We start from the raw sequence: 25,894 nt of genomic DNA on the forward strand, positions 1-25,894 counted from the left end.
AACTCTCCTGTGGGACTCGCCGAACCCACGTGCGCCTTCCCGCGCGCTTCGCCGGGGTCACTAGACCAACGAACTTTTACTTTTTTTCAGCTCTGCCGCATCTCAACTACAACTCCGAGCCACTTTTTCCCGAGCTGTGGTGTTTTGTGCTTGGGTAAGAGCGCGGGAGTCATAAACCACGAAATTCCCTTTTCGATTGTAAAAGTGCGTGAGGGTGAAAATGCTAGAAATGGAGCAAAAAAAAGCAGGCTTTTTGCCATGACTTTGTAGGGTTTTTCAAAGGGAATTTTGTATTATTTCACAGAGGATATCAAGCGTGGACAGTGACTAAATGCTGCAGGGAAGTTTGTCTTCCTTGAAATTACATTTCTTGGAAGAGAAATTTATTAATACACTCTCTCTCCTTTCTTGCTTTTATAACATTTATGGCGGTTTCTTTTCCGATTAATTTTATACACAATTTTCAACACAGCAAATGATAAGAAATCCGAAATATGGAGAAACGCGCGCGAAGGAAGACTTGCAATAGAACAAACATCTCATTGTTCAATTGGGAAATTAGATACATTCCTGATAAGAATGTTGAATATATCCCTCTTCTCGGCCTGTAATAATCCCCATTCCTTTCTCTCTCTCTCTGGATGGCAAGGATGTCAGCCAAACACTTCCTCTCTACCCTCATTCTTTATTCTTCCCCATCGAAAATTCAATTCCCTTAACGCACACACGCACACACACGCAACGCACCCCCGAAAATTTGTGGGCGAAAATGTTTCCCGACCAACCTATATTTTTCCCCGAAAGAGAAAGCTCACGAGGGTCGTTGAACTGCTGCAGAGAATTCCTTGGCTTGCGCGCATCTTGGGATGCGTGGATAGTAAGGGTGGTCGCGCCCTCCTTTGTCGTCACATCAACGAAATTATTGGGGTTGAGTCCCGAAAAGTCCCTCGATTCCTCCTGGCATTTCTTCTTCCTTCGGGGGGGTGAACGGCCTCTCTCCGAGAGCAGGGCGAATGCTGCCTTCGCCAGCACTCCGTGTGCCGTGTGTGTATATTTTTAGCTCCCCAGTGGGGAACACTTTCTCCCTGACCCACTTTCCCTCGATGCCTCTCCGTCCGGGGGGTTGGGGCGGTTCGTCACTAAGACGCCCGCTGCTCTCTGCCTACCGCCGAGCGAAATTGGCGTTCATGGAGTGCGAGGAGCGCTGGATGTTGTTCACGTTGCTCTTGATGCGCGACTCCACGGTCTCCCGACTCACGGCCTTGTGGAGCTCCTTGTTGATGAAGTTCCTGTCGAATTCACGGCCCTCCTCCCTGGCCTTCTGCACGCGATCATCCTCCCGATAGCGCCTCACGTTCCTCTCGCGCTCCCGATCTCGCCACACAGCGTTGTCCATCATCTCCCGGCGCTTCGCCTCCTTCTCCGCCTCCGTGAGACGCTGGCGCTCCGGTCGTGTCCAGGCTTTGGCCTTTCGCGAGCTCGTCTCAGTCTCTGACGGCCTGGATCGCTCCTCCCGGCGATGTTTCCCCTCAATCCTGATGGACTTCCCATCGGCAGACACCAGCCCGTAATTCTTCGTGACTATCCTCGAGCTTCCCTCGTCGTCATCCATCACTCGCCTGGATCGCACCGGCGAAGGACTCCTCTTGCGCTTGCTGTGCTTCTTCTTGCTTCCCATCTTGTCTAGCTCCTTGGACAGCTTGTCATACTTGTCCTCCAGCAGCTGATTGAGGTCCAAATTCGCCTCTCCCTTCTCGTCATTGATCACGGATTGGATTTTCTTGTACTTTTTCGCCAACAATGCATCCAAATCGCCACCATCAGAGTCAGAACTTGAGCTCCTCCTCCTCTTCCGCTTCTTCTTGTCCTTCTTCTTGCTCTTCTTCGACGATTTGGGCTGATCCTTCTTCAGCAATCTGTGCAACTCCTTGAGTTTCACGGGATTCTCCAGAATCTTCCTTCGCGACTCCATTTCCTTCTGCTTTATCGCCATCAGGGGATCCTCCATGATCTTCCGCGCCATGTCCACTTGCTCCCCACCCTGAGTGCCCCGAAACGCCCGGATGGAGAACGGTATGCACTCGTGCTCGACGTGATTCTTGGGCACAGTCACGCCAATCAACTGATTGTCCGCTTCCGCGGTGAGTTGCTCGAAGGTCTTGTCCACGGGCCTGCCCAGGAGGTACTCCTCGCGATTCACCAACTCCGTGGGGCCCTTGTACATCCACTCCAGCTTCTTATCTTCACCCATGTCAATGACTCCGGAGGTGTGTGCTATTTTCTTCAACTCCTCCCGGCTGCGCTCCTCCGAGATCTCCTTCTGCAGCTCTGCCATCTTCCTCTTCTCGGCCGCATCCGCCTGCTCCACCTTCCACACGCGCTCCTGGTTCTTCAGCGTGTTGGGATGCCAGGACTTCTTGGCATTCTGGAAGACGTGAGAAGGATCCGTGAGACACGGGATTACTGCAATTACGCTTGATTTACTCACCAAATCACCACCACCCATGATAGCGTCGAGTGTTTATCTGGCGCAATTGACGGATATTTAATGAGAATTTCCAGAAGAACAGAGATAAAGTGATAAATATAGCCTTGTCGAGAATCAAAACAAACTCAGATGTGACGCCGACATAACCTCTCAGTGTTGCCAGATGTGTGGTTGTCAAATTGACTTGCATGCATGTTGATTATTCGAAAACCAACCGAAAATCTTTCAGTTTTTTCACTCTTGGATTGAAAAATTAGTGATTAATTTAGGAATTTCAAGGGTTTATTTCTCAATTATTTCATACAGCAACATAAAAGAAAACTACAAGTATCTTTTAAATATACTTAATGGTTGTTCTTCCTTTCTCTTCATCTTTTTCTTCTCAAATACATGTAACTAGAATATATATTATTCTATGTTTGTTAATAATCATTTTTATCATTCAAAAAACATCCTTCCTTTTGGTTTCTCTTGCACTTCTTCGTATTCCCAAATGAAGGATTTTGACGAAAATGAGAAAAAATCAGTGGGTTTCAAGGCTCAAGAATCTCCAAGAATGGATTAGAAGTGCTGTATTTAGTGGATTAATTTGTCATGGGGAAGCTCGATAAGGAATAAATTACACTTAAATGGTTAATTAGTTGGTTTTTTTCTTCTCTCACTGTCGTGTGTGTGTGTGTGTGTGACTTTGATAAGACATAAATTATTTAGGATATCTTCCTAGTCTCAAGCATCTTCACGTTCTCTTATCAAATTTATTTAACTCCTAAATGTATCAAAATATGAATTCAGTGCTACACTGGTGCTTTTCCTCTTTCATTTCACTGCTACACTTATTCATTCTTAACTTCATCCTCTCTTATCTTTAGGAGAACTTACTTCCATTGATAGTTTTCTCTAAGCGGTGGTCGATGGACTTGGAGGAGTTCTACAATCTCTTCTTCTTCTACTGTTTCTTCACTACCAAATTGTTCTTCTGTAAAAATCGCCTTATTCACTAGAGAACATTCAACAGTGGCAGTATTTGTCAGTTTTGTCTTGGATGTCGAGGGACTTATTTATCTCACTGAGTCCGTTTCATGAATGGAGAGCAATTTATATATGTGGACAATCCACCAAAGACCACATCTTAACAACTAAGTTTTTTTCCATAATGCATTTCGCTGTGCGCTGAAGAGAAATAGAGCAAGTTAACAGGAAAGATTTTTCAATGTTCGATTTTCCTTCTTACAAATATATAGATATATAGAACAGTATTTTTTTTTCTTAAGAGTTTCCACATTGAAAGCACAAAAGCGTCTCGCACTTTTCTTTTCTTTTTTTTAAATATATTTTTCTATTACACTATCTTAATGATTTCTTTCTTCTTCCCTTTTTACAAATGTTGTGCCACACAATTAATAGCTCGGAAAAGCTCTCCTCAAAATATTTCTTTCTCTTTCTCTTTATTAGTTTTTTCTCTTTATTTTCTGTATAGGCCCCAAAAATTCCTCTCATCTTTTTTCCTTTTACAAGCTATAAATTGCATTTCTTCTTCTTCGTTTCACCTTTCTTTTTCTTTTCTTAAAGCAAAAAAGAGACTCACCTACAAAATCAACTGTGCAGTTAAAGTGTGACCTTTTTTTCACTCCCTCTTCTTTCACTACAAGGAAAAGCTGTGACAAAACGTGCAAAAAGATTGCGAGCAAATCAGGAGGTCAAACATAACAATATTTTGCTATTCAAAACCCTGTAAGAATGCCAGTCCCACCTTAAGAATTTCCCCCTCATTCATTCACTGAAATTTCACACACACATCCTCGCGAATTGCGCGACCCCAAAAGAAAAAGAAAAACAAGCACGACTGAATAAGAAGAAACTGAAAGAAAAGCATGCAATCAAAAAGAAATAAATGATCAAATAAGTAAAATAAAAGTTTATTTCCTTCGTCTTCGTATTCCTTTCATTTACTCTTCTCTTAAAATAAAAGGTGTATAATAGAAATTAAAAAAAAATTTCAAGTGTGTGATTTTTCCATTTGCTCTTGTGAGTTTTTCTATATATATATATAAAGGACGTGAAGTTTTGGTCATACAAAAAAGCTACAGAAAGTTACTTTTCTTAATACCTAAAAAAAAACAGAGGACAAAAATATATGGCGGAAAATAAATTTGTGATTTACACTTAAAATACTCTTAATTCTGCTTTCTTTTTTTTTCGAGAGAGAGAAATCAAAACATGACAAAGATAGTAAATTGTGCATGAATTTTATTTTGCACGATTTTCTTCTTAATGAAATATTTAGCTGCCGCTCAAAGGGTTTGTTCATAAATTCACGGGGGGGGGATAAAAAAAGACAGAGAGATCAAAGATTTACTGATGATGAAAAGGGGAAAAAATAAATGAAATTGAACACTTCAGCGTCTAATTTGTAAATCTTACAAACTAATACAAAAAAAATTAATAATTCTACAGTCATTTGAGAAAAAAATAGCTGCACGAATTCATTTTCCACCACATTCTGTAAAACTATACATTTGTTGCTCTTTCTATCTTTCTTTCTTTCATTTCTTCTTTATAATAATGTTGTAGAAAAGGACATGAGGACAGAAAAAACTTGGACAATATTAGTTTAAAAATAAAATATAATAAAAAAAAAGATATTTCTATTTAAATTAATTCAACAAAATAATTATCGTCTAATTGCATGTGATTTCATAAGACAAGTAAATAAGATTTGCTCAATTACTTCAAGTAATTATATTACAACAGACGCACACAAAATTTGTGTTTGATAAATTCTCTTATTCTGCGGAATTTTTTATGCTCTCTTTTTTTTCACTCTTTCCAATAAATCATCATCAGAATAGACGGAAAAAAACACAATGTTTTTTTTTCTTATCTTGTGCATTTCTAGCGATAGAGAGAAAAGTTAATGATTTCACATTGTGTCATTTTTTCTTTTTTTTTTTAAGCAATTCTTGTCAAAACTAAAGCTGCGCATTAAAGACATTTCAAATAGAGATTCTTTTTTTCTGGTTTTTCACCTTATAGAGTATTTAAATATACAGATTCTTACTCCTTTTTTTCTTGTTGCTTCTTTTCAATAAATAATCCACAGAGGCAGAGAACGGCTTTCCTTTACTTCCCAGTTTTCCGTCATTTTTTTTCTAATTGTTTGCTTCATTTTATTATTTTATACATCCCTTTTTGTGATGATCTTCATTTCTCACTGTTTTTTCTTCTTCTGAGAAGTAATTTGTTTTCTTTTTTTCCTGTTCCTACACAAAAAATTCAGCAAAATGATGATTTGTGGCTTAACTAAATACAAAAAATGTTTTTCATTTTTTTTTATTGCACTTTAAGTGCAATTTCTTTGTTAGCATTTTCTTCTTTCCACTTCTCAATAATAGCAAGAATAAATACATCAATTACTCGTAATCGATTCGTTCGGTTGTTTTGGTGAGAAGGAAAGGCAATAATTTAAACATTACATGTTGTCTTCGTCAAAGCGCCACGCGCACTTTCCTTTCCCACAAAGCGACCGTCCATCAGGAAATTGGTTTTCTTTCTTTCTTTTTTTAACTACATATGACAAAGAGAGACATTTTACACGTACGTCGCAACATTTCCTCCCTGATTCGGTGGCGGATTGTGTGGAATTGGTTGTGGACTAACTGGTTGCTGTATTTTGCCAGGAACATATTGACCAATGAAAGATCCATCCTCTGTGAATTGTCCTGCTGGAAACAAAGTCATCAATTAATTCTGCGCAATTTCGACAGTGAAAAAAAATCAATATTTTGCAAATTTGTGCATTAAGAATCTTCTACTGCCAAGTGTGCTTTTTTCTGCCAAATAACAACAAAATGCGCAAAAATACGACACAAATAAAAAGAAAAGAAAAAAATCCAACGTACCTCAAAATTAACTTAAAAAAGTTTTCTATGTGGAAATAAAAAACTTAAGGCATAAGTGGGCTAAAAACTAATATGCGAATCCTTATTTTGTTGATTTTCTTCATCAGTTGCAGATTCTCATTTTTTTTCATCTTCCGTTTTTGATTATCTCTTTCTTTTTCGCCAACTTTCATCCTTTTTCTCGGCCTTTTTTTTCTTAATTGCCTTTGTGTCTACACAAGCGTGGCAAATGCCTGTGAATTCGTCTCAGGATTTCGTCCTTTTCGTCCATATTGACCAATGAAGGAACCGTCTTCATTCATTCCCTCTGAACATAAAAGAAAAAAAGAAGCACAACAATGCGGGGAAATCAAAAAAGCAGGCAAAAAAATCAAGGAATATGAATTGTTTCTTCATTTCTTATCCTTCTGACGATCATCGCTCATTTTTGTCGTTTCTTTCATAAGAGCGACAATCGCCAAAAGAACTAGAAGAAATCACCAAATCACACTCCTTTTTCGGCAACAATGTTAATCAAAATGTAAATTAATCACCAAAAAAACAAAGGGACACAAAATTTCACGTTTTAATCGGGGGGAAAGAGAACAATTAATTGGATGAGATAATGAAATGTTTGTATTGAAAGGCGCACATTTTATCAAAAATTATTATTAATAACTTGTGCTGCAAAAGCGCCTACGAAACTCACCTGTGTCGCCCTCACCATACTCAGCCATCGAATCTGTGTCACTTTCTGGTCCATGCTTAGTCTGATTGGAACTCAATGATTGTCTACCTTGGCTCTTATTGTCCAAGCTGCGCTCGTGTGTTTGTTTTTTTGGGTTTTGTTTTGTGGTATTGCAGGAAAAGAGGTTTTTTTGTTTGGAGGGAGAGAAAAAAGAAAGCAGAAAACACATTAATCCACCGTTTAAACTTACCCCAAAGAGAGAGACTTCAAAACAATTTGTCTTTAATCCAAACTTACGGCTGCGAATACTCATGGAAGCCACCCTCTTCCGGATAATCACGCCTCCCATTTGCCATCTCACGATCATGGACATCATACTTCCCACCACGATTCCTCTTGATGATGCAGATAACAATGAGAAGGAGCAGCAGGAAGGCAATTGCCAGCATCATGCCAATAAACCATCCCGCAGTGGCGACATTCTCATTCGGCACCTTTATCGGTCCCTCTGCAAAGGCCACAGAATTGTCACAGGGAATTCAAAGAAGAACAGCAGCAGAAAACACTCACCAATGCCATAAGTGTCCACCTCCTGCGAGCCACTCTCCGTGAGATAATCCCCATCCACAGCCACGACGCGGAACTCATAGTTGGTCTCCGGCTGCAGACCGCGCACAATCAGCGTGTCCTCATCCAGCTGCGGATCCGTCGTCTGCCACTGACTCTCGCCCTTCACGCGATACTTGGCAAAGAAGTGCGATCCAGGCTTGCCATCCAGATTCGGGAACCACGTCACTTTGATATTGGCCAGGCCATTGTCACTTGGCAGACGATCCCAGCCAAACTGAGGCACATCCGGAGGCACTGACAGTCCAGTCAGTGTCTTCTTCTCGATGTAGAAACTGAGAAAAAGACAAGCAATTTGTGTTAAAACCAGCAAATCAAAGCAAAACAAGACAGAAGAAGAAAAACTGCAAATTCCTCCAAATGCCTATTATTATTCCCAGAGATCAATATCACTCATTTGCATAAGCTATAATGCATTTTTTCCCCAGCATTCTAGGCAAGAGGAATCAACAGGTTTTCCATTCATACTTTCTTGTGAGCTATGAAAATGTATTTTTATAGGATTATATCAACTACTTTCAGTGTAAATCTCTTCCGTATCGGATTTCTTTGTGTAGTCAAACAAGAAATATACTCACGGTTCGCCTTCACCAGCTCTCGTTGTCGCTGTGATGTAGAGTCGATACTTTGTTTCTGGCTTCAATCCAGCCAATTTTGCTCGTGTGGCTCTTGGATCACTGATATGTGGCTCTCGCTCCATTTTGGTGCTCAGGAAAGTCCCCTTCACCTCTTCATAGTAGATCTTGTAGCCCTGCAGCTCACCGTTCGGCTGCAGTGGCCTCTTCCACACCAGCAGGAAGGCCGATGAACCGAGTGGGAAGGCGTCCAGCGACTGAACAGTGCCGGGAACGCCTTCTGGCGTCTGGAAGGACAGCGTTTCACTGGGTGGACCATTGTAGCGACTGTTGTAGACGAGCACTCGTGCGAAATTGAGGGCATTCGGTGTGCACTTGTCCACCAGAGCACGATTGGAGTCACCCTTCACGTGAATCTCCCTGAGATTCTCCTCGCCCTCACCCTGAGTCCACACCTGAATCTTGTACCCCTTGAAGTGACCCCTGACAGACTGCTCAGACACCGGATTCCAGCTCATCAGAGCCTTTGTGCTGTCAGTGACTTGCAGCAGAGTGAAGTTCTTCGGCGCCTCCAGTGGACCTGAAAGACACAAAGTGATTCAAATCAAATGCTCAGTATTTTTAAGGATTCTTCACCAACTTACGATCCTCCCCAGAGTATCCAATCACCGGACTTGCCATGACATTCGACTCTCCCATTCGATTCACTGCCACAACGCGGATTCTGTACCGCGTAAATGTTGGCTGGTCGCGCATAATCAGCTCCGATTGACGCCAATTGGGTATTGTCTCTGTATTCACCTGCGCTCCAGGGATCTCCTGATTCCAGTACACGCGGTACTGGAAGAGCGGAGCATTGTGCTCAATTTCGGGCATTGGCTGCAATGAAATCGAGATTTTATGGTCCAATTACGACAGTTCCTAGAAAACTAGTTCTTTAACCATTATTAACAAACTCACCGTCCACTTGATGATGAGATTATTGGGCTCACTTCCCTTGCCCTCGACATTGTCTGGATTCTTGTACGGCACATCGGGCTGCGTGGTGCACACATCACTGTGTCCGGACGGCGTGGATGGACCCACTTTGTTCCACGCGATCACGCGGAAGGTGTAATTGGCCCACGGACTCATGAACACGGCGAAAGCGAAGTCCGTGGCTGGCACCTTCTCGTGCGCCACTTCCCACGTGTCCGGCGTGAAGGAGGTGTTGTACTGGATGGTGTAGTGCAGAATGGGCGCACGATTGTCACCCTGAGGCGTCCACGACACCGTGGCATCGCGCGCATTGCACACAACACTGAGCAATTGCGGTGGATTTGGCACATCCTGCACTGTCAGCGTCGCCTGAGCGCGCGCCTCGTCCAATTCCGTCCTGGCGACACAAATATAAATGCCCGAATCCAGCTCAGTGGTCTTGGAAATGGTCAGTGAATTGTCATTGGTTTTGACAAAGCGTGGTTCACTCTCAAAATCAATAATCTCCCCATCCTTCAGCCACTCAATCGTCAAGTCCAGCGACGAATCCGCCATGGCATTGCATCTGAATGTCGCCGGTGTGCCAGCAATAACTTCATAATCCTCCGGAGCGTCACTTATCTTCGTGTGTTCTTTGACAATCAGCGTCCCATTTGCATCCTTGCTGCCGAATTTATTCACAGCATAGCACGTGTAGTCACCAGCATCGGCAAATGCCACATCACTGATCTGCAAATCACCATTGTCGAGAACCTTGTATCGTCCGCCCGTCAATTCCAACCCATTGCGAATCCACTTTACTTCGGGCTTTGGCGCACCGAACACTCTGCACACCAGCGTGACAGTTCTCCTGTCCACAGTGGCTTCCAGGCGTGGCAACTCGACAATCTCCGGCGGCAGAGCCAACACATTGAGGTAGAAATCTTTGTAGACATATCCTAGAGAATTGGTGGCGTTGCAACCGTAATTTCCAGTATCCAACTTCTTAATATCACGAATCGTTATGCTATTGGTCGTGACAATTCGTCGATCATTCACCGGCGACTCCTGAATGGGCTTCCCATTGTGAATCCACTTAATCACAGGTTCTGGTGATCCTGAAGCCTCGCAATTGAACGTGACTGTTTCACCCTCGGCGGCATTCTGTATTTCCGGTTCAACTGTGAAATACGGCGTGGCGAGAACTTGCAAATTGATAGAATACGATTGAGCATTTCCCACGCCGTTCGACGCTTCGCATGTATACGTTCCGGCATCCTCAAATGTCGTGTGTTTTATCACCAGTGACTTGCCGTAGTGTCCTTGCGACACACGATCACTCCAAAATATCGACTGTCCATTCTTCGTCCACACCGTTTGCGGCAATGGCGTTCCGCCGAAGATGCAATATATCTCAACACGCTTTCCACGCAGTGCCACCTCATTCTTCCTCGTCACATACTGTTGCTGCGGCGGGTGGCGATTCTGTGTGGGCGAAATGCCCGTTTGGTGCACCTCCAGCATCACACGATTGCCCAATTTGTACTCATTGCGGAAAGCAGACATCGCGGCACAGGCATAGTAGAAGTCATCGGACGCATCGTAGCGTGTGACATTGGAGAACCAGAGATTTCCCTCCGGATCGAGTGTCATGCGTGAATTGTTGATGCTGAGAATGCCGCCGTCGTAGTTCTGAATCAACCAGTAGACATTGGGCTTTGGCCAGCCATCCGGCGGCTGACACTGCAGCTTGAAAGGCTGACCCTCATTTGCGGACATCAACTTCGGCACGTCATCCTTGAAGTTATTCAACTCCGCCTTTCGCACAAACACCGAATTCGACGTCGCGATGCCGTGCTCATTCTCAGCAAAGCACTGATACTGTCCCAAGTCCTCATCTCGCGGCCTCGTGATGACCAGCGTTCCTCGTCCAGGCTGCTGAGACATGCGATCATCGTACACTTGCCAATCGAACTTCTTTCCGTTCTTTATCCATCGATATCTGAGGAAAGGAAACAGAGAGAGTGGAATATTAGCAAACAAAACTCTCTTCCTCTATTTCTCTGTCTTCAAATCACGAAGCGGAAACGCAACATTTCATCTCACATTGCGCACATTTGACCTATTAAACTTTTTGGAATTATAATGTTCTCGATTTTCTATAAATAACCCCCATCAGCATACAGCATAGAATTTCTTGTAATTCTCTCCTCTGCCACTTCTCATTCTCACTCACATTTGGTCTTACACACTGGGAAAATGTGTGTTTTATTCTCGTCAATTGAGTCAAGGTTGCTCAACAGGCAATTCCATCTTCACACACACACTCAAACACAAAGTGAAACAGAGAAAATTATGCTACTCACAATGTGTTATAAGAAAATTTCTATGCCATCGTCATACTTGCAATTTTCCAGTGTCCCAAGTAATCATCATCGTCATCTTTCACCCTCTCAAAGACGATAAATATAAAATTTTATTAACTCCCACTGTGCGTTTTTCCCTTCATTTTCTCTCCACTTCTTCTCTTCATTCCAACCGCTTTTCCAATAGGAGGATTTATATTTATATTTATAGGCCTATTGCTATCCGAAATATTTCTGGGAATAGCTAAATTTAATCACACATCGAAAGCAGAGAAACAATCTCAGATATTTTCACTCTCTCACTCTCTCTGGATACAAATTCTTGAACGAACGAGAGATTATTGGAGCAATTCTGAGTCACACAAGATATGTAAATATTGTGTTATATTAGTTTAACACACGTTTTTGCTATTTTCAGTCACATGTGAAAGGATTAAAATGGCGTTAGTGTAAAAATATTCACCACTTGTGTTATTTGCTATTCTGGCCAACACGTGTTAATCCATTTTGTATCTTTTTAAATCTACAAATATCTTGCAAAAATGGATCAATCTGTGTTTGTAGCTTTAATTTTCAAGCATGAACATGAATTATGTTTTCAATAAATTCTTTTTATCACGGATTAACTAGTTATGAACTTGAATTTTAGTAATTCTGACAAATTTCACAATTTTTCCTCTCTTACATTTTATGGAATCGCTTAAAATGGTCTGTTGGAACATGTTAAACTTTTACATGTTTAAAATTTATCATTTTTGTGTGTGACTAAGAATTGCTCCTTATGTGTTCATTGTAAGTGTGTGTGTGTTGTGTTAAATATTCGCTTTCATTCAATTCTCTTCTTTCATTGGCAAAATGTATGACAGTCTCTTTCATTGATGCTGATTTGCATCTCTTCAACTCACTCCACTTCTCTAATTACGCAAATTGTTAAGACTTATAATCCAGTTCAGAAGTTTCTTTCACTGACAATACAACAATATTGAGCAAAATATAACAGAGAATGATTCAGCAAATACAATTGTGTACAATTATATGAGGAATTATTGCACCAATTTATCCGAAAAGATGAACTGAAATAACTATTTATTAGAATAACAGACATTTTACTCCTTTTCACAATATATTTCCCAACTTCAAATTCACCAAAAAAGTTGTCTTGAAATAACATTCAATCCCCATTTATAGAATCACATCTTTGTGTCACAACTTAATCTCCACATTTATCTCAATGTTCCACTTTGCATTTGCTAGACTAGAAGACAAAAGTATATAATATTCATCTTAACAAGATGAATTTGTGCAAAAAGAAGAATGAAATTGTTGAGAATTGGAAGCGGAAATGTCTATTGTAATTATGTATAAAAAAAAAGCCCAATTGTAGATGCAATTAAAGAAAAGTATCCTATTTGAAAGAACATTTTCTTCTTACGCCACTGAGCGAAGTAACCGAAAAAAGACCCCAAAACTTTAAATGGTCATGTCTTTTCTGAAGGCGTTGTGTGTGCGCTGTAATATGATTTATTCTAATAAGAGTCAACCACAGAATATATCCAAAATAACCCGCACCATTTCGACTCATCAGACTTGATGGAAGAAAATAACCGAAGAACGCTCCGATGAGAGACATTCTCCACACTCTCGTCAATTCCTCTTGATACACAATCCACACTATTATTGTCTCTGTATGACACTGGCGCACGAGATGTGCCACATTTAATGTTAATTAAATTTTAATCTGATTTGATTTATATGTCACGCAGTGCAAGGGAACATTAAATTGGGGTTTGGGTCAAATCTCTACTGTCTTTCTCTATCCAAAAAGGTGGCAAAATTCATTTTCATATCAAAAAATCCCGTCCCAACAATAAAACATTGTCCACATCTCTGCCCTCATTCAATTGTTGAAGCCCATTTAATAGGATTAAAACACGAAAATTTATTATTAATCCACAAATGATGTGATACATCATGTTGATATTCATTAACACCCTCGCGCAACTGCGCTCTCTTCGCGCCCATTCATCCATCACACACTTGTCTTCTCATCCTCCGCGGTCGCCCAGTGTGTACGAATTGTTGGCACAAAAGGCAAAACATGGGAGTCAGAATGGAGATAGAATACTATTGTGTGCCATGTGCGATATTGGACAGGTGTCCGAGAGTCCAAAGGGTGTCTCACAATGCGCAAACTATAAAACAAACTCGTCTCTTTAGGAAGCAGTTTCATTTCCTTGCAGCAAATTTCATAGCTTAGTTTGGCGGCCGCCCGGTGGCGCTAGTGTAAAGTACTGTAAATCAAATTCCCCAATTGGTATCCTTGGAGAGCTTGTGGCGGTAATTCCACTGCCATGGCGGCCTTCTCCTCCTGATGAGATTCTCGCTGTTAGCATTATTTGACGGTAGAGGCAGCACTGAGGTCAGTCAGTGAGTCATATCGTGATCACGGAGCAGAGAAGTGCTGAATGAATGAACATTCAGCACTTAATGAAATACAAGCGAGAAGACGTTGCAAGGCAAAGTTTGGGTTTATTTAATACGAATTTCAACTGTCAAACGCGAAGAATGAATTCAACAGGGCGAAACTGTCAGCGATTGTCTAATATCTCTCTGTTATTATATGGTTTTCCGCAGATTCTTAAAGGATTCTGCTGACCAGAATGTCCGGAAAGATGTCATTGTTGTGACATTTGAGCACAGTCACGTTTTCATACTCGCAAATGCTGTCTAAACGCAATTGGAAACACATAACCTCAATCTGGTGCTTTGAAATGTGCACAACTGGCCAGAAAAATCCAATTCAAAGGAGGTAAATTCTCCACTTGGATTATATTTGATTTTTTTAATAAATCATTTCATATTGTTGACAGCTTTTTTAATATGTTATGGAAGTAAAGTTGCAACGACGAGTCAGTAAATTTGACACGCAAAAACCTTCATTTCCAGTAAGAATAAAGAAAAATATAGCAAGAAAAACATGAAATTTCATTAGAAACAATGACAAAGAGAATTAAAATTCATGCTTTTCCATTTTTTTCACTGAGCAAATTTCAATTTGATCAAACCATTATTTGATTGGGAAGTATTGGAAAGTGAGACACCCTAAATTAAAATCCCACCACGTTCACACCAATTGTAAATTGAATACAATTGTCAGCAGAATAATTGGACAAATTGGATTTTGGTCAAAATTTACAACTATTCACACAACTCACGGAAATGCTTTTGCCATAACTAATGTTTGATTACTCCAAACATAGAGAAATGTGTGTGTGTCTAAATTCATCAAATATCACCCACAAGCGCGCGTGTCACAAATAGATAAATACATGTGAAACCCTCTGCAAAAACATATCACAAAATCCAGGGAATGCAATAGGGATCAAACCAATTACACCGCAATGCAATTTAATACCCACAAGCAAGGAGAAAATTGCAGAGGAATTGCAGTTTGCATGCTATTGAGTAATTGTACTTGAGGAGTGAGAGACAGTGAGATGCATAGATATTGAGCAAATGAACTGCATTCCGAGAGTGATTAACACAAGTCCTTCTCCTCCGAAATAGAAGAAAGAAAAAGAATCCACGAGATGACTCATCGTTGATAGTCATTTACATCAATTAATGTTAATTAACAGCCAAAGTGGGTGTGTTAGAGAGGCACAACTTTTCCTCCCTTCGCCTTCGTGTGCCACACTTCGGCCAACAAATGGGTGTTTGTGTCCGCAGGCAAATTGTCAGACTTTTGCCGCCGCCACGAGGGAATTTTATTTATTTGGAACTTTTCATCCCCCTCGTGTGTGAACGACAAAACAGGGTGTTCACAGAGACACCAACTGTCTTGTACTGTTAACGAATGAATCATTTGAAAAGTACATTGGATTAAAAAGGAATTAGATGCAAAGCATGATTGGATTTTCTCTTTCTCTCTTTCTAAACTTTATTAAATGACACACAGTGATGACTCGTTAGGAAATCCTTCTTTTCCCTTCATCAGTTTCCTTGCTTGAGACTGACCTAACTTTCTGTCATTATGGCAAAATCTGACTTTGAAATCACTTTCATATCCTGATGAATAATTCCACAGTTGATATCTTTCATACCATCAAGCCATTGTCCTCGAGGAAATAAAGTTTACCAGCGTCTTTATAAGATGCCAAGATCAATATTGATAGAAAAACACACACATTGAATCAACAGATACAAGGAAAATCTCTCTCGCTCTCTCGAGTTGTTTTATCCAAGATAAGAACAATCTCATTTGCTGCAAATCAATGATAATCCATGAAATACGAAAGAGTGAAAAACACCCCGTGAATTTTCCTGTCTAGATTTTCTCGGAGAAAGAGAGAGAATATTGCGATCATATCGAATGTTCCTGTTTCCTTATTTTCCCTCCCCATTCAGTGCCTCTCTCGCGCCCTTTGGAGACGTTAGAAGGTAAATCAAATAGAAATATAAGGGGAGGATTTCCACGCTACTCTCACACACACCCTCACACCCTTTCATTAGAGCTCCACACAAACTCTGTGTGTGTGTGTTTGGAAACGGTCGAATCGCTATAGCAGAAAATATACTCAACATGCAACAGAATTCCCTTTTCACAGCCAAGTGAAACTTTTAACTCGATCGATTCTTGCTTGTGCAAGCAAAAAAACCGAAAAAAGAATGAGACAAAATGGGGAGAAAAGTCTAATATTGACTCGAGTTGAAAGCATGCTGAAATGAAAAAGAGAGGACTTAACTATGATCACCTCAAGCTAACCAACTGCCATGAATTTTGCCATCACATTACACATTTTCCCTATCGACAATCGAAAAATGGCAAGAGAAGTTGAAAATCCCATTGAGGCATTTGTGAATATTTTCAGTGTCGTGTTTACGGATTAGGTTTACTGACCCCTCCTCACTAAACTTCAAACCGCATCATGCCTATAATTGTTACACACATATATAGAGAAGATAGAGAAGAGACCCATAAAAGCATATGGAAAACATAAAACTATCGCCCTCATTCATCATCCAGAAAGCGACCAATTGCGTGATTCCGCAAGAACCACGCGTATAGGGCTTATATCTAACGAACACACACTAATTCCATATGATAAAATTGCCTCCAGACAAACTGACTCGTTCCAACTGCTTCTGCTCTAAGAATTTAACCTCCTTTTTTTTATTTTACATTATTGCAATGACACGACATAATTTCCCAAAGGATATTGTAAAAGTTTTCTGCACAATTACACAGAAATCCAGGGGAAAAAGGGGTTGAAATAGTTCAAATTGCAACCATGATTTCTTCCATGTCATTAACTTTCACCGGCACGTGACTTTATTAGGAATGTTCTTAGTTGATTTTCCTCCTCTCTTTAAGAGACACATGGATTCATACATAATGTGTCCATCAGCTTTTTCTACAGGTCGAAATGGATAAGTTTGTAGAAAGGAAAATATATAACTTTGGTTCTTAGCCACTAAACACGCGACAATTTAGCACCCCGTTGACTTTATAACCCACCCACACCTTTTCTCAGTCTTTCTCTCACTCGATAGTGAGATGATTCATGAAGCCATCACGCGTGGGAGTTCAAAAGGACATCAAACACCTTCAATGAGGATTCTTCACTCTCGATGTGTGAACATATTTTTGGGCATTTTGACTTTGGAAATTTGCCAGAAAATCCATTCTTGTCTTGATGTCAGTGAAAGTCACAGTCTGCATTGAAAACCACCCCTTAGACAACCGCCAACGGGGCGTCTAATCGCTTCTCTCGCCGCCCTCGACATAAAATTCATTTATTGTTTTTCCAATTCTCAACATTATCCTCCCCTTCCCACTCTTCCTTCTTTCTTCATTGTGGCATTGAATGACGAGGAGGACGCCAAGCGTGAATACATACTTTCATGCAAACATCAACCCCCAACAACAAACCTCCACATCACGGGGTTTTGTGCCTTATTAAAACGCCAAGAGAAAACTCACTTATCAACTTAATGGGGGAGACTAAGACGACATTTTGAGCAAGAATAAGTTCATTTGCATTTCACTCTTGTATTTTCGTGCCTTTTCTCTCTCTCTCTCTCTTTCTCTCTCTTCCATGAATGGCTTTTAATGTTGGAAAACAATATTGCAAAATTCTCCCAAAGCATGAGGTAAAAAGGGAGTCTCAATTTCATATTAAATTCAGACTTTTATTATATACATATTCCAGAATATTTTACATATTCATGTCGTTGACAATAAATTTGGAACAACAATTTTCCCACACTCTCAAGCGCTGTGCACGCGAAATTCCCTCCCGAAAATTACAATCAAAAGTCAATGGAGTGTAATAATTTACAGTGACAATCGAATTGGTAACACAAATATAAGGAGTGCAAAGCGAATGTCTTGAGAATTTAACAATTAATCTACCTTCAAAGGCAAATGCACAAATGCAACAGCGAAGAGAGGAAAATAAGAGAAAGAGTTGGTTTTAGATTTCCCGCTGAGCTTCAACAACCCTCTCAAGATTGTAAACATGAAGCGTCGCATAATGAAAAGCGATCCCATATCATGTCCACACTTCTTCTCCACTCATTTTTCCCTACAAAACGTGATTCACCGAGTGCAATGTAACACTTTTTATAACCAGACATCGCATGTGTATGCTTGGGGAAAATAGAGCCACCCATTGAGCACTTTGTTCATGTCGATCGTTAAAGTGAAATAATATTTAGCAATGGCTCTTGTGGTGCCAAAGACGAGGATGTTACGAGAGAAGACGAGAAACGTGATTGATACAATGTAAACAAGAATATATGGGAGCCGCAATTTCTCTCTCTTCCTCTCACTCGCGATGTTGTCCTTTTCAGGGGTTGTTCAGGACACTTTTCTTTTCCTTTTTCTCTTCCGCCACAGACACGAGAAAATCAATAGGGAAATTTTCCATTCAACTTCTCTAAATCTCTCTCGTCTTTTTAAAGCGAGCGATAATCCCTCAAAGAGGATGACTAAATCTCATTTACAATCTTCAACAAAACCCTTGAAAAAGAGAAATTTCTTTGCTCTGTGTAATTCTGCACCTGTTAAATTTTCACGCGATGACTTGGGAAGAAAAATTATGCAAAAAAAGAATGGAATAGAAGAGAGAGAGAGAGATCATTGGCAAAAAGCAACCAAGGACGAGAAACTTTGTCTTCAGAATTTCTTGTCTTCATTTTTCTCTCTGTCTTCTCTCTCTCTTTTCTTCACAGTCGACTGTTGCTATAAATATTGAAAGAAGAGCATTTTATTTATGTACAATATGGAGCAGTGAAAGATAAAAATAAATTCACAGATGACGACAGATTGCAGACCACAAAATGCGGAAATAGCAGAACGACTACACATAAGAAGAAGAAAAAACATTTAATGTGATAAATGCATAAGAAGAAGACATTTTCACTTTGCAAAATTGTCAGCAAAAGCATTGATATTGAACCAGACATAATCTCGGATTACAGGAAAAGTTATCTCAAGGACTCAGAGGACTGAATAGTGTGTCTGAATACACGATGATATGGGCGAAAAGATGAGGGAAAATCTCATAAATGTCTGTCAACACATAGCGAAGGATGTTGATGTAAAATCAATTGTGAGCAAACATTCAAATGCTCTTCAGTGAATCATCTCTAATGCTTGCGATACAAATGGACAAAAAAAAGAGAAAGAGTGAGATTGATGATCCCTAATTTCCCTTCCGCGCTCTCTCTCTAAAGTGCTGATAGCCCACGAAGAAGTGCTGAAGAGATCGTTAATGGGGGAAAATAAAGGCAAAAAAGCAATTAGCAATTGACGGTCAGTTTTTCTACATCCATACAAAATTTACTTCAGCCAAAACGGCGAGTGTGTGTGGGAGAAAATACTGAAAAATCAACAGATTGTGGAGCCCGAAAGACAGACAATATGTGTATTTACCCTAAAATTTTGTGCCAGCTGTGAATTTTTCAGAGCAAATTGCGAAATTTCTGCCATTCCTCTTTTCCCTTTGCCGTCTTCTCTCCCTTTAGGACTCTGCACAGAAGCCTCCGAAATCCACTCTGATGGCTTTTGAGTAAATAACGAGCAAAATTTCTTTGCCAGCAGCTTTTTTCTTCTTTCATCTTGTACATAATATTCCACTTCAGACGACACACCAGCTGTCTGTATTAGTTTTGATTTTAGTTTAGGATATTAGGCCAAAAGTCCTCATCTTTTGCCAATAAATTCAACCCACAAAATCACGATGAAATCAGAGAGAGAAAGATGGAAAAGAAATACAAGGGAAGGAAAGAAAAACAGACAAGATTCGAGTGTTATGTCATCAAGTTCAATTGAATTGTCATGAATTGTCCTGAAAGCGAAGAGAAAAGGGGCAAAAAAATAATAACAAACTCCCTCACAATCTCTCAATGGTCCTCAAATGTCCTCAATTCAATGAGTGCACTGAATTGCTGAGCGCCCGTGAAGAGTTAAATGGAAAGTTGAGCATATGCCAAATGCCTATCAATCCTCCTTTTCCCTCTCATTCCCTTTTGGATGCTCAATCAAACGTCGGCATCGTCTAATAAATCCCACCGGGCCATCACAAATACACGCTATTCCACTCCTTTTGCAGCCTCCAAAAATGGGATGAATATGATACCATCGAGTATTATTTGGGGTGACAAAATGTCTCTCTCTCTCTCTGCAATTGTGCCACAAATTGGAAGAAGTGACAAATTCCGTGATGGTTTACGGAATGGGGGACAATAGCAGTTGGTTTTGGTTGGTGTGTGCAGACTATGCAAAGGACAGGAAAATGATCTTCATTAAAATAGAACGGGGGGAAATCCTGGTGGAATGTCTCAATTTATATCACGCATCTCATCATAATTATTATTTCACTGTAAAATTTTGTATATTAAAATGCCGGTGGTGGTGAAATTCCGCCCTCTTTTGAACATTATTCTCCCGTCTATCGCACTGTTTTAATTGCCCCCAAAACAGAGAAGAGGGTGTGTTTAGTGTACAGTTGAACGGAATTGATTATACAGACACGAAAGTATGATAAATATGCGGAATTAATGCAAATTTCTCACTGTATTTCGACTCTGCCTCGAGACTAGACGGTTTTCCTCTAAATATTTAAGCAACAGAGTGGCAAATACTCACTTTGGCGCTGGCTCTCCCTCAGCTTCGCACTCAATGAGAAATGGCTTGTTATTTTCCGCCTCTTGCAGTGCCACCTGGAACAGCAGTTCATCTGTTGGTGGTTCCTTCACAATTCGTGGCGGTGAATGAACTACAAGGCGTGACACATTGACCAATTAATTATTTAGCAAGGAAAAAAAGGACACTTTCAGTGTGAAAATTGTATTGAATAATTCATGCAATTCATTGGAAGAAGAACACTTACTCAGTGCATTTGCTGTGAGAAAGAGTGCAGCGACAAGACAGATACTCTGTCGCCACATTCTGGACTGCACTTTTATTGCTCCTTCCTCTCGTCAATTTTCTCCTCTCTTTTCCTCGTGCCGAGAGAAATCTTGGAGATTCACACTTAAGAGATTTCAAACTGAGAAAAAAGATCACTATAACACTAATATCGCAATTCTAATTAATATCGTTGACTTTCTCGCACAATTTTCACACTCTTCACCGCGCTCACAAAACACTCTTCTTCTTCTCTTTTCAATGGCAGCACAAAATTATTTTATTACACTTTCGTAGGGTTTTCTCCACACGACGTTCACCTCTTCCTGCAATGAGAGACATTTAGAGAAAAGACTTGCATTAGAAATTGCATAGAATTTAGTCATACGGGAAGTCAATTAGCCATATTTGCTCCATTATCATATCGCATAGTGGCGTGGAAAGTGAATGACTGTTGGAAATAGAGTACATTTTTTCTTTCTACCACATGAAATTCGACACGATATCCATCAGATCAAGTAACTTCTTCCCTCATTCCTTCTCCCAGCCGCGCACACCCTCAATTCCTGACTCACCCTCTAAACCTTCATGGCTCTGTAGAACAATGCTTTTTCACACACTGCTCTGTAATTTCTTCTCATGCAGAGTTCCTCGTTATATAAAAGCCCTCGAAAATTCTATTATTTTTATCTCTAACGCTATAAACATCAATCATCCAAACTCTTGATATGATAGAAAGTCTGATAGAAACTCTGCATTTCACAGAAGTCGATATGACTTATCATTCGCCATTTGACATTGAATCCCCAGAGACTTTGGCATGGGGATAAACTCTATTAAAGAGTGTATTTGACACTAAGCAAAGCACACAAATTTTCACACAATGACTTATTATTTGTCAGTGAAAATCACCATCAGAGCAACAATTCCCAACTGACTAAGTGCGACACAACCAATAAACTGTTTAGCTGGGCACTTTTGCTGTCTGCATTAGTTTTCTCTGACACAATCCTCCACCAGGATAACGTGGGAGAGGGACGGAAATAGGAAAATCGCTGGTGAAACGCATGCGTTGCTCCACAACCATCAGGACATCACTTCAAGGATACCACAATAATAATAGATTTTTTGCAATTTCCAGTGGATAAAAAATCCCCCCATCATTCCATATCTATCACTATAAACGCCCAATTATCTCGATTGGCAGATAGATTAAATCTCTCTATTGGCAAAAAGGATTCTAACAATAACATTGAATGAATAGAGTGTGCAAAAGCATCATCGGAAATAAAGTAAAAGTGCTTTGGAAGCTATCCAAGGACAATAGAAAATTTTCCCGGGGAGTTTCTTGAACCTTTTAAACACACAAACACATACAATTTGCCAGAGTGAATTTTAAATCAGGAAAAATTGATTCCGAACTGCAGTGGAGAAACACAACAGTGAATGATCAATAAAGAGAAGCAGACATACAATTTGCAATTATTCAATCGTCTGCGCCTGAGAAAATTGATTCACAATCAAACTCTAACAAACCAAATGGCAATAACCTCTAATTTTCCACATTTTCCACCGACATGTGCTCAATTCCTCTCTTCGCAAATGGTCTCTTTTCTTGTCATTTTCTCGGCTCACGCGAAAAAAAGAAAGAAAGAAAAACACCAGAATTGCCAGCCAGAAAATGCACGCGTTTTCCAGTCTTTAGCGGGTAAAAGAACTCAAAATAGAAAAATCAATATGTTTTATTTCACCTTCTTGCGCGTCTCTCTTCACACCTTTTCTCAGCTCCCTTTCGCTCTTCTCTCGCCGCCCCCTTTCCATAATGAGGCTATAAAGGTTGTTGAATCATCCATTGAGAGTGCAAAATAAAACAACTCAAGCCAAAACTGCCATTCATTACTCATCATATTGAGCATTACGAGCAATACATGTGACAATTCAATATCTAAATATGATTTAGCAGTCGTTGCAACATTACAGATTTCGTTTGTAAGTTCGTAAAATTTACGAATTTACGTTGCAATTTCCTTACACCTACTTTTGAGTTTTGGTTTAAAGAGTGTTTCTTTGCCCATTTTTCTCCACATTGACGTTCCTCACAAATTCATCTGAAAGATCTTCCTCAAGGAAGAGTCGAAGAATGTCCGGAAACACATAACCTCCATTAAGTAGATTGAAAAGTGCACAAATTAATAGATAAATTCAATCAATCTATCCCAATCAACCTATAAACATCATTATTGTCTATTTTCCTTAGTTTTCACGTGAATTTTCCGGCTTATAAACGTCTAAAACGTTTCAGATCTCGTAAAAAATAAATTCCTCACTTTCGTAAATGTTATGAATCGTACTATTGCAATGCAGTTCTACGAATCCATGAAAATAAAGTTACAACGACTCCTTAGCCAGTTAAAATACGAATTGATATTGTGAATAGTTTCACTTTTTATCCATGCACACACGGTGAATGATAAATTAATTACTACTATTGTACTCTTTTTTCCAGTGAGTTCTAGAAACACTATCACTGCTCGACAAACAGTGAAAACATTATAAGAGTCAATTGGTTTCAATTTTAATTGAATTCTCAGCGAAAGAGCGAAAGAGAGAGAAACGTAGAGCAAAGAATCCAATAAATCATGAGTCAGAGAATTGATGATATAATTAATTTGCAAAAGCACATTAAGTGCTGCTGCAAGAAGTTATTCTTCACATCCACAGTCGATGATTTAATTTTTCGTAACACTGAAAACTAATAACAAGCAATTAACATCCAAACACCGTTGGAATGATTGGAAGTGTAGCAGAAAAAGCAAAAGACTTTTCCGCAGGCGAATGAAGAGACGCGATGGAGAAAAACTGCATTTGAAAAGTCAACAAGACAGAGAGAGAGAGAGAGAAAAACGTGGTAAATTGTTTCCAATTTAACTCAACAACTAATAAGGCCAAGACAATCTGCAGAATTTTTCTCTCTTTCTCTCTCTGAAGTAGTGAGAATTATTAAAATGTAACTGTTTCAAACTGCAAAGCAGCAGATGCAATTGCCTAGCATTCCTCTTGTACACGATCTTTCACTCTTTTCCTAACCTGTTAGAGCTTAAGAAGCTGCACAGAACGATAGAGAGATTTCACTACCACACAAACTCCACTCGCCAAGACATTAAAATAATCTTAACGAGACTTCTTCTCATTCACAATTTATGAAGTCACTCTCTGAACTTATTTATATTGGAGAGAACCGTCATTTCCATACGCCTCTCGCTCTCGCCGTTCCCGCGTCTTCCCATCTGCCTCAACCAGCGAGTGCAATTAATTCATTTTGTCATAATATTCTGAGCATAATTGCTGTTTGGAAAAAATATCTTCTTCCCATTTAATTACTATTTGCACTCCAAAGCACAGAATGACTCTCAAGCACGCATTTTCCCTTTGTCAAACACAAACCGGGAAAAACAAAAAGGTGAAAGAAAGTTTATCTGAATTTTGTCTTGAAGCTTTTGAGAAATCTCTCAAAATAATCACTTCCAAACCACTCTTATTCAGAATAATAGTTTCGCTGAGCATCAATTAATCATTTTATCAAACAAAAATCTCTCTCAAACTTTCTTGACTAGCAATAAACCTCAAATTTTCACCACTAATAAACTTCATCTGAGAGCAGTTTATTTGCAATCTGTGTTGAATTTAAATGCTTTTCAGTGGAATTGTGTCAATTTTGCCAATGCTGAGTCAACTCTGTTCATAAGATCAGCAATTCTTCATCTTTGCATAATAGAAAAACTTTTTTTTATCTCTGCCAAAACTTTGATTTAAGGAGGGATTTAAGTGGGATTTGGTGGACAAAAAAAAGCGTCTGATCAGAATATTTTTGAATTTTCAGCCACTTGTCCAATAAGACGAATTTATCCTTATTCTTCTGGGCTGCAATTGGCCATGGTTATTGGATGTGATAACAACTCTTCTCAGCATCAATTCCCATGTGACGGCGGCTTAAAGCGAAAGATCATAAACCTCACGGACGCTGTAAAATTCCTACTCGTCTTTTATGTGCCAAATCGATCACTTCCGACCTAAACAAATGTGTGTTTATTTGCTCAGGGACCAGCCCGGTGTCCGACTGGCTGTCTTATCACTCCCACGCTCTCTTGGCGGGAGATTGTCTTGGGCAGAGAGAGGCTAAATCTGTCGCGAATGCTTGCAAAATCATAAATATTGGCGTGACGCAACCGCGGGCGACTTCTCGGCTGCTCTGCCATGAGATCACGGGCGGATTTAGCGGAGTCCGTCCAGGAGCGCCCCGCCACGGCGGACGGGGGCGCCTCGCGAGCGGCCGCGCGGCCACCGCGGCCGTGTGTTTAGTGCCATGACGTCATCAAAGTGTGCTCTGAGGTGCGAGGAAAACGCCCATTTGGCCCAAAGAGCGCCCCGCGACCCCAGGAGGCGCCCCGCGACCAGCAGGCGGCCGAGCTGGTGCTCAGAGGGAGCGAAAGGTGGCAGAAAGGTCACCCACCTGCGCTGGTGAATCCTTTGGGTGAAAGAAAAAAGGTGACTCCGCTGAAAGAGGGTTGCTTGGGAGACAAAGTCACACTTTTCTCTGCACTTTTAGCACTTGCACATTGCACTACGGACTACTTCCGCGTCGTCACACCGGATGCACTGATATTTCACAGCACTGTGCCTCTGGTTGGATCCTAACCCGTGAATTTAGGTGAAAACTTCTGGGAAAATGTTGGGCGCGGTGTGTCAATCAGCCATCTTCGCTGCTAGTGTTGCAAGGTGGCAATGTTTCACGAAATCTTCAGTCGCCGTTAACGTTCGCGCTGAAAGATTGGCAAGATTGAGACCTTCAAATTCAGCGATTTCCACCAAAATAGCAAATCAAAAATTGTGTTTTATCGTA

General features: G+C 40.3%; 2 protein-coding genes across 8 annotated transcripts; both read right to left on the reverse strand.

Annotated features, from left to right (window-relative positions):
• Positions 1-402: 402 nt before the first annotated feature.
• Positions 403-2,643, reverse strand: LOC132263032 (pre-mRNA-splicing factor CWC25 homolog). The gene is made up of 2 exons (XM_059762590.1): positions 2,489-2,643; positions 403-2,425 (listed from the first exon to the last, which is right to left on the reverse strand). The coding sequence occupies exons 1-2, from the start codon at positions 2,504-2,506 to the stop codon at positions 1,163-1,165; spliced, it is 1,281 nt and encodes a 426-aa protein (XP_059618573.1). The 5' UTR covers positions 2,507-2,643; the 3' UTR covers positions 403-1,162.
• Positions 2,644-3,858: 1,215 nt separating this feature from the next.
• LOC132263031 (neuroglian) lies at positions 3,859-25,867 on the reverse strand. Of its 7 annotated transcripts, none has more exons than XR_009468472.1 (11): positions 25,505-25,786; positions 20,978-21,320; positions 20,734-20,863; positions 9,217-11,215; positions 8,901-9,135; positions 8,260-8,836; positions 7,625-7,956; positions 7,352-7,562; positions 7,076-7,182; positions 6,388-6,694; positions 6,098-6,207 (listed from the first exon to the last, which is right to left on the reverse strand). XR_009468472.1 is itself a non-coding variant. In XM_059762584.1 (10 exons), the coding sequence occupies exons 2-10, from the start codon at positions 21,033-21,035 to the stop codon at positions 6,077-6,079; spliced, it is 3,783 nt and encodes a 1,260-aa protein (XP_059618567.1). In that variant the 5' UTR covers positions 21,036-21,320; positions 25,505-25,831; the 3' UTR covers positions 3,859-6,076. The 7 variants fall into 7 exon arrangements, 5 of the variants coding, with proteins under 5 accessions (XP_059618567.1, XP_059618569.1, XP_059618568.1 ...); XR_009468473.1 differs by having other exon boundaries at positions 6,098-6,210; XM_059762584.1 differs by lacking the exon at positions 6,388-6,694 and having other exon boundaries at positions 3,859-6,210; positions 25,505-25,831.
• Positions 25,868-25,894: the final 27 nt, after the last annotated feature.

The sequence above is a fragment of the Phlebotomus argentipes genome, unplaced genomic scaffold (genome assembly GCF_947086385.1).
Source record: "Phlebotomus argentipes unplaced genomic scaffold, Phlebotomus argentipes genome assembly contig_15, whole genome shotgun sequence".
Classification (NCBI taxonomy): Eukaryota; Metazoa; Arthropoda; class Insecta; order Diptera; family Psychodidae; genus Phlebotomus; species Phlebotomus argentipes.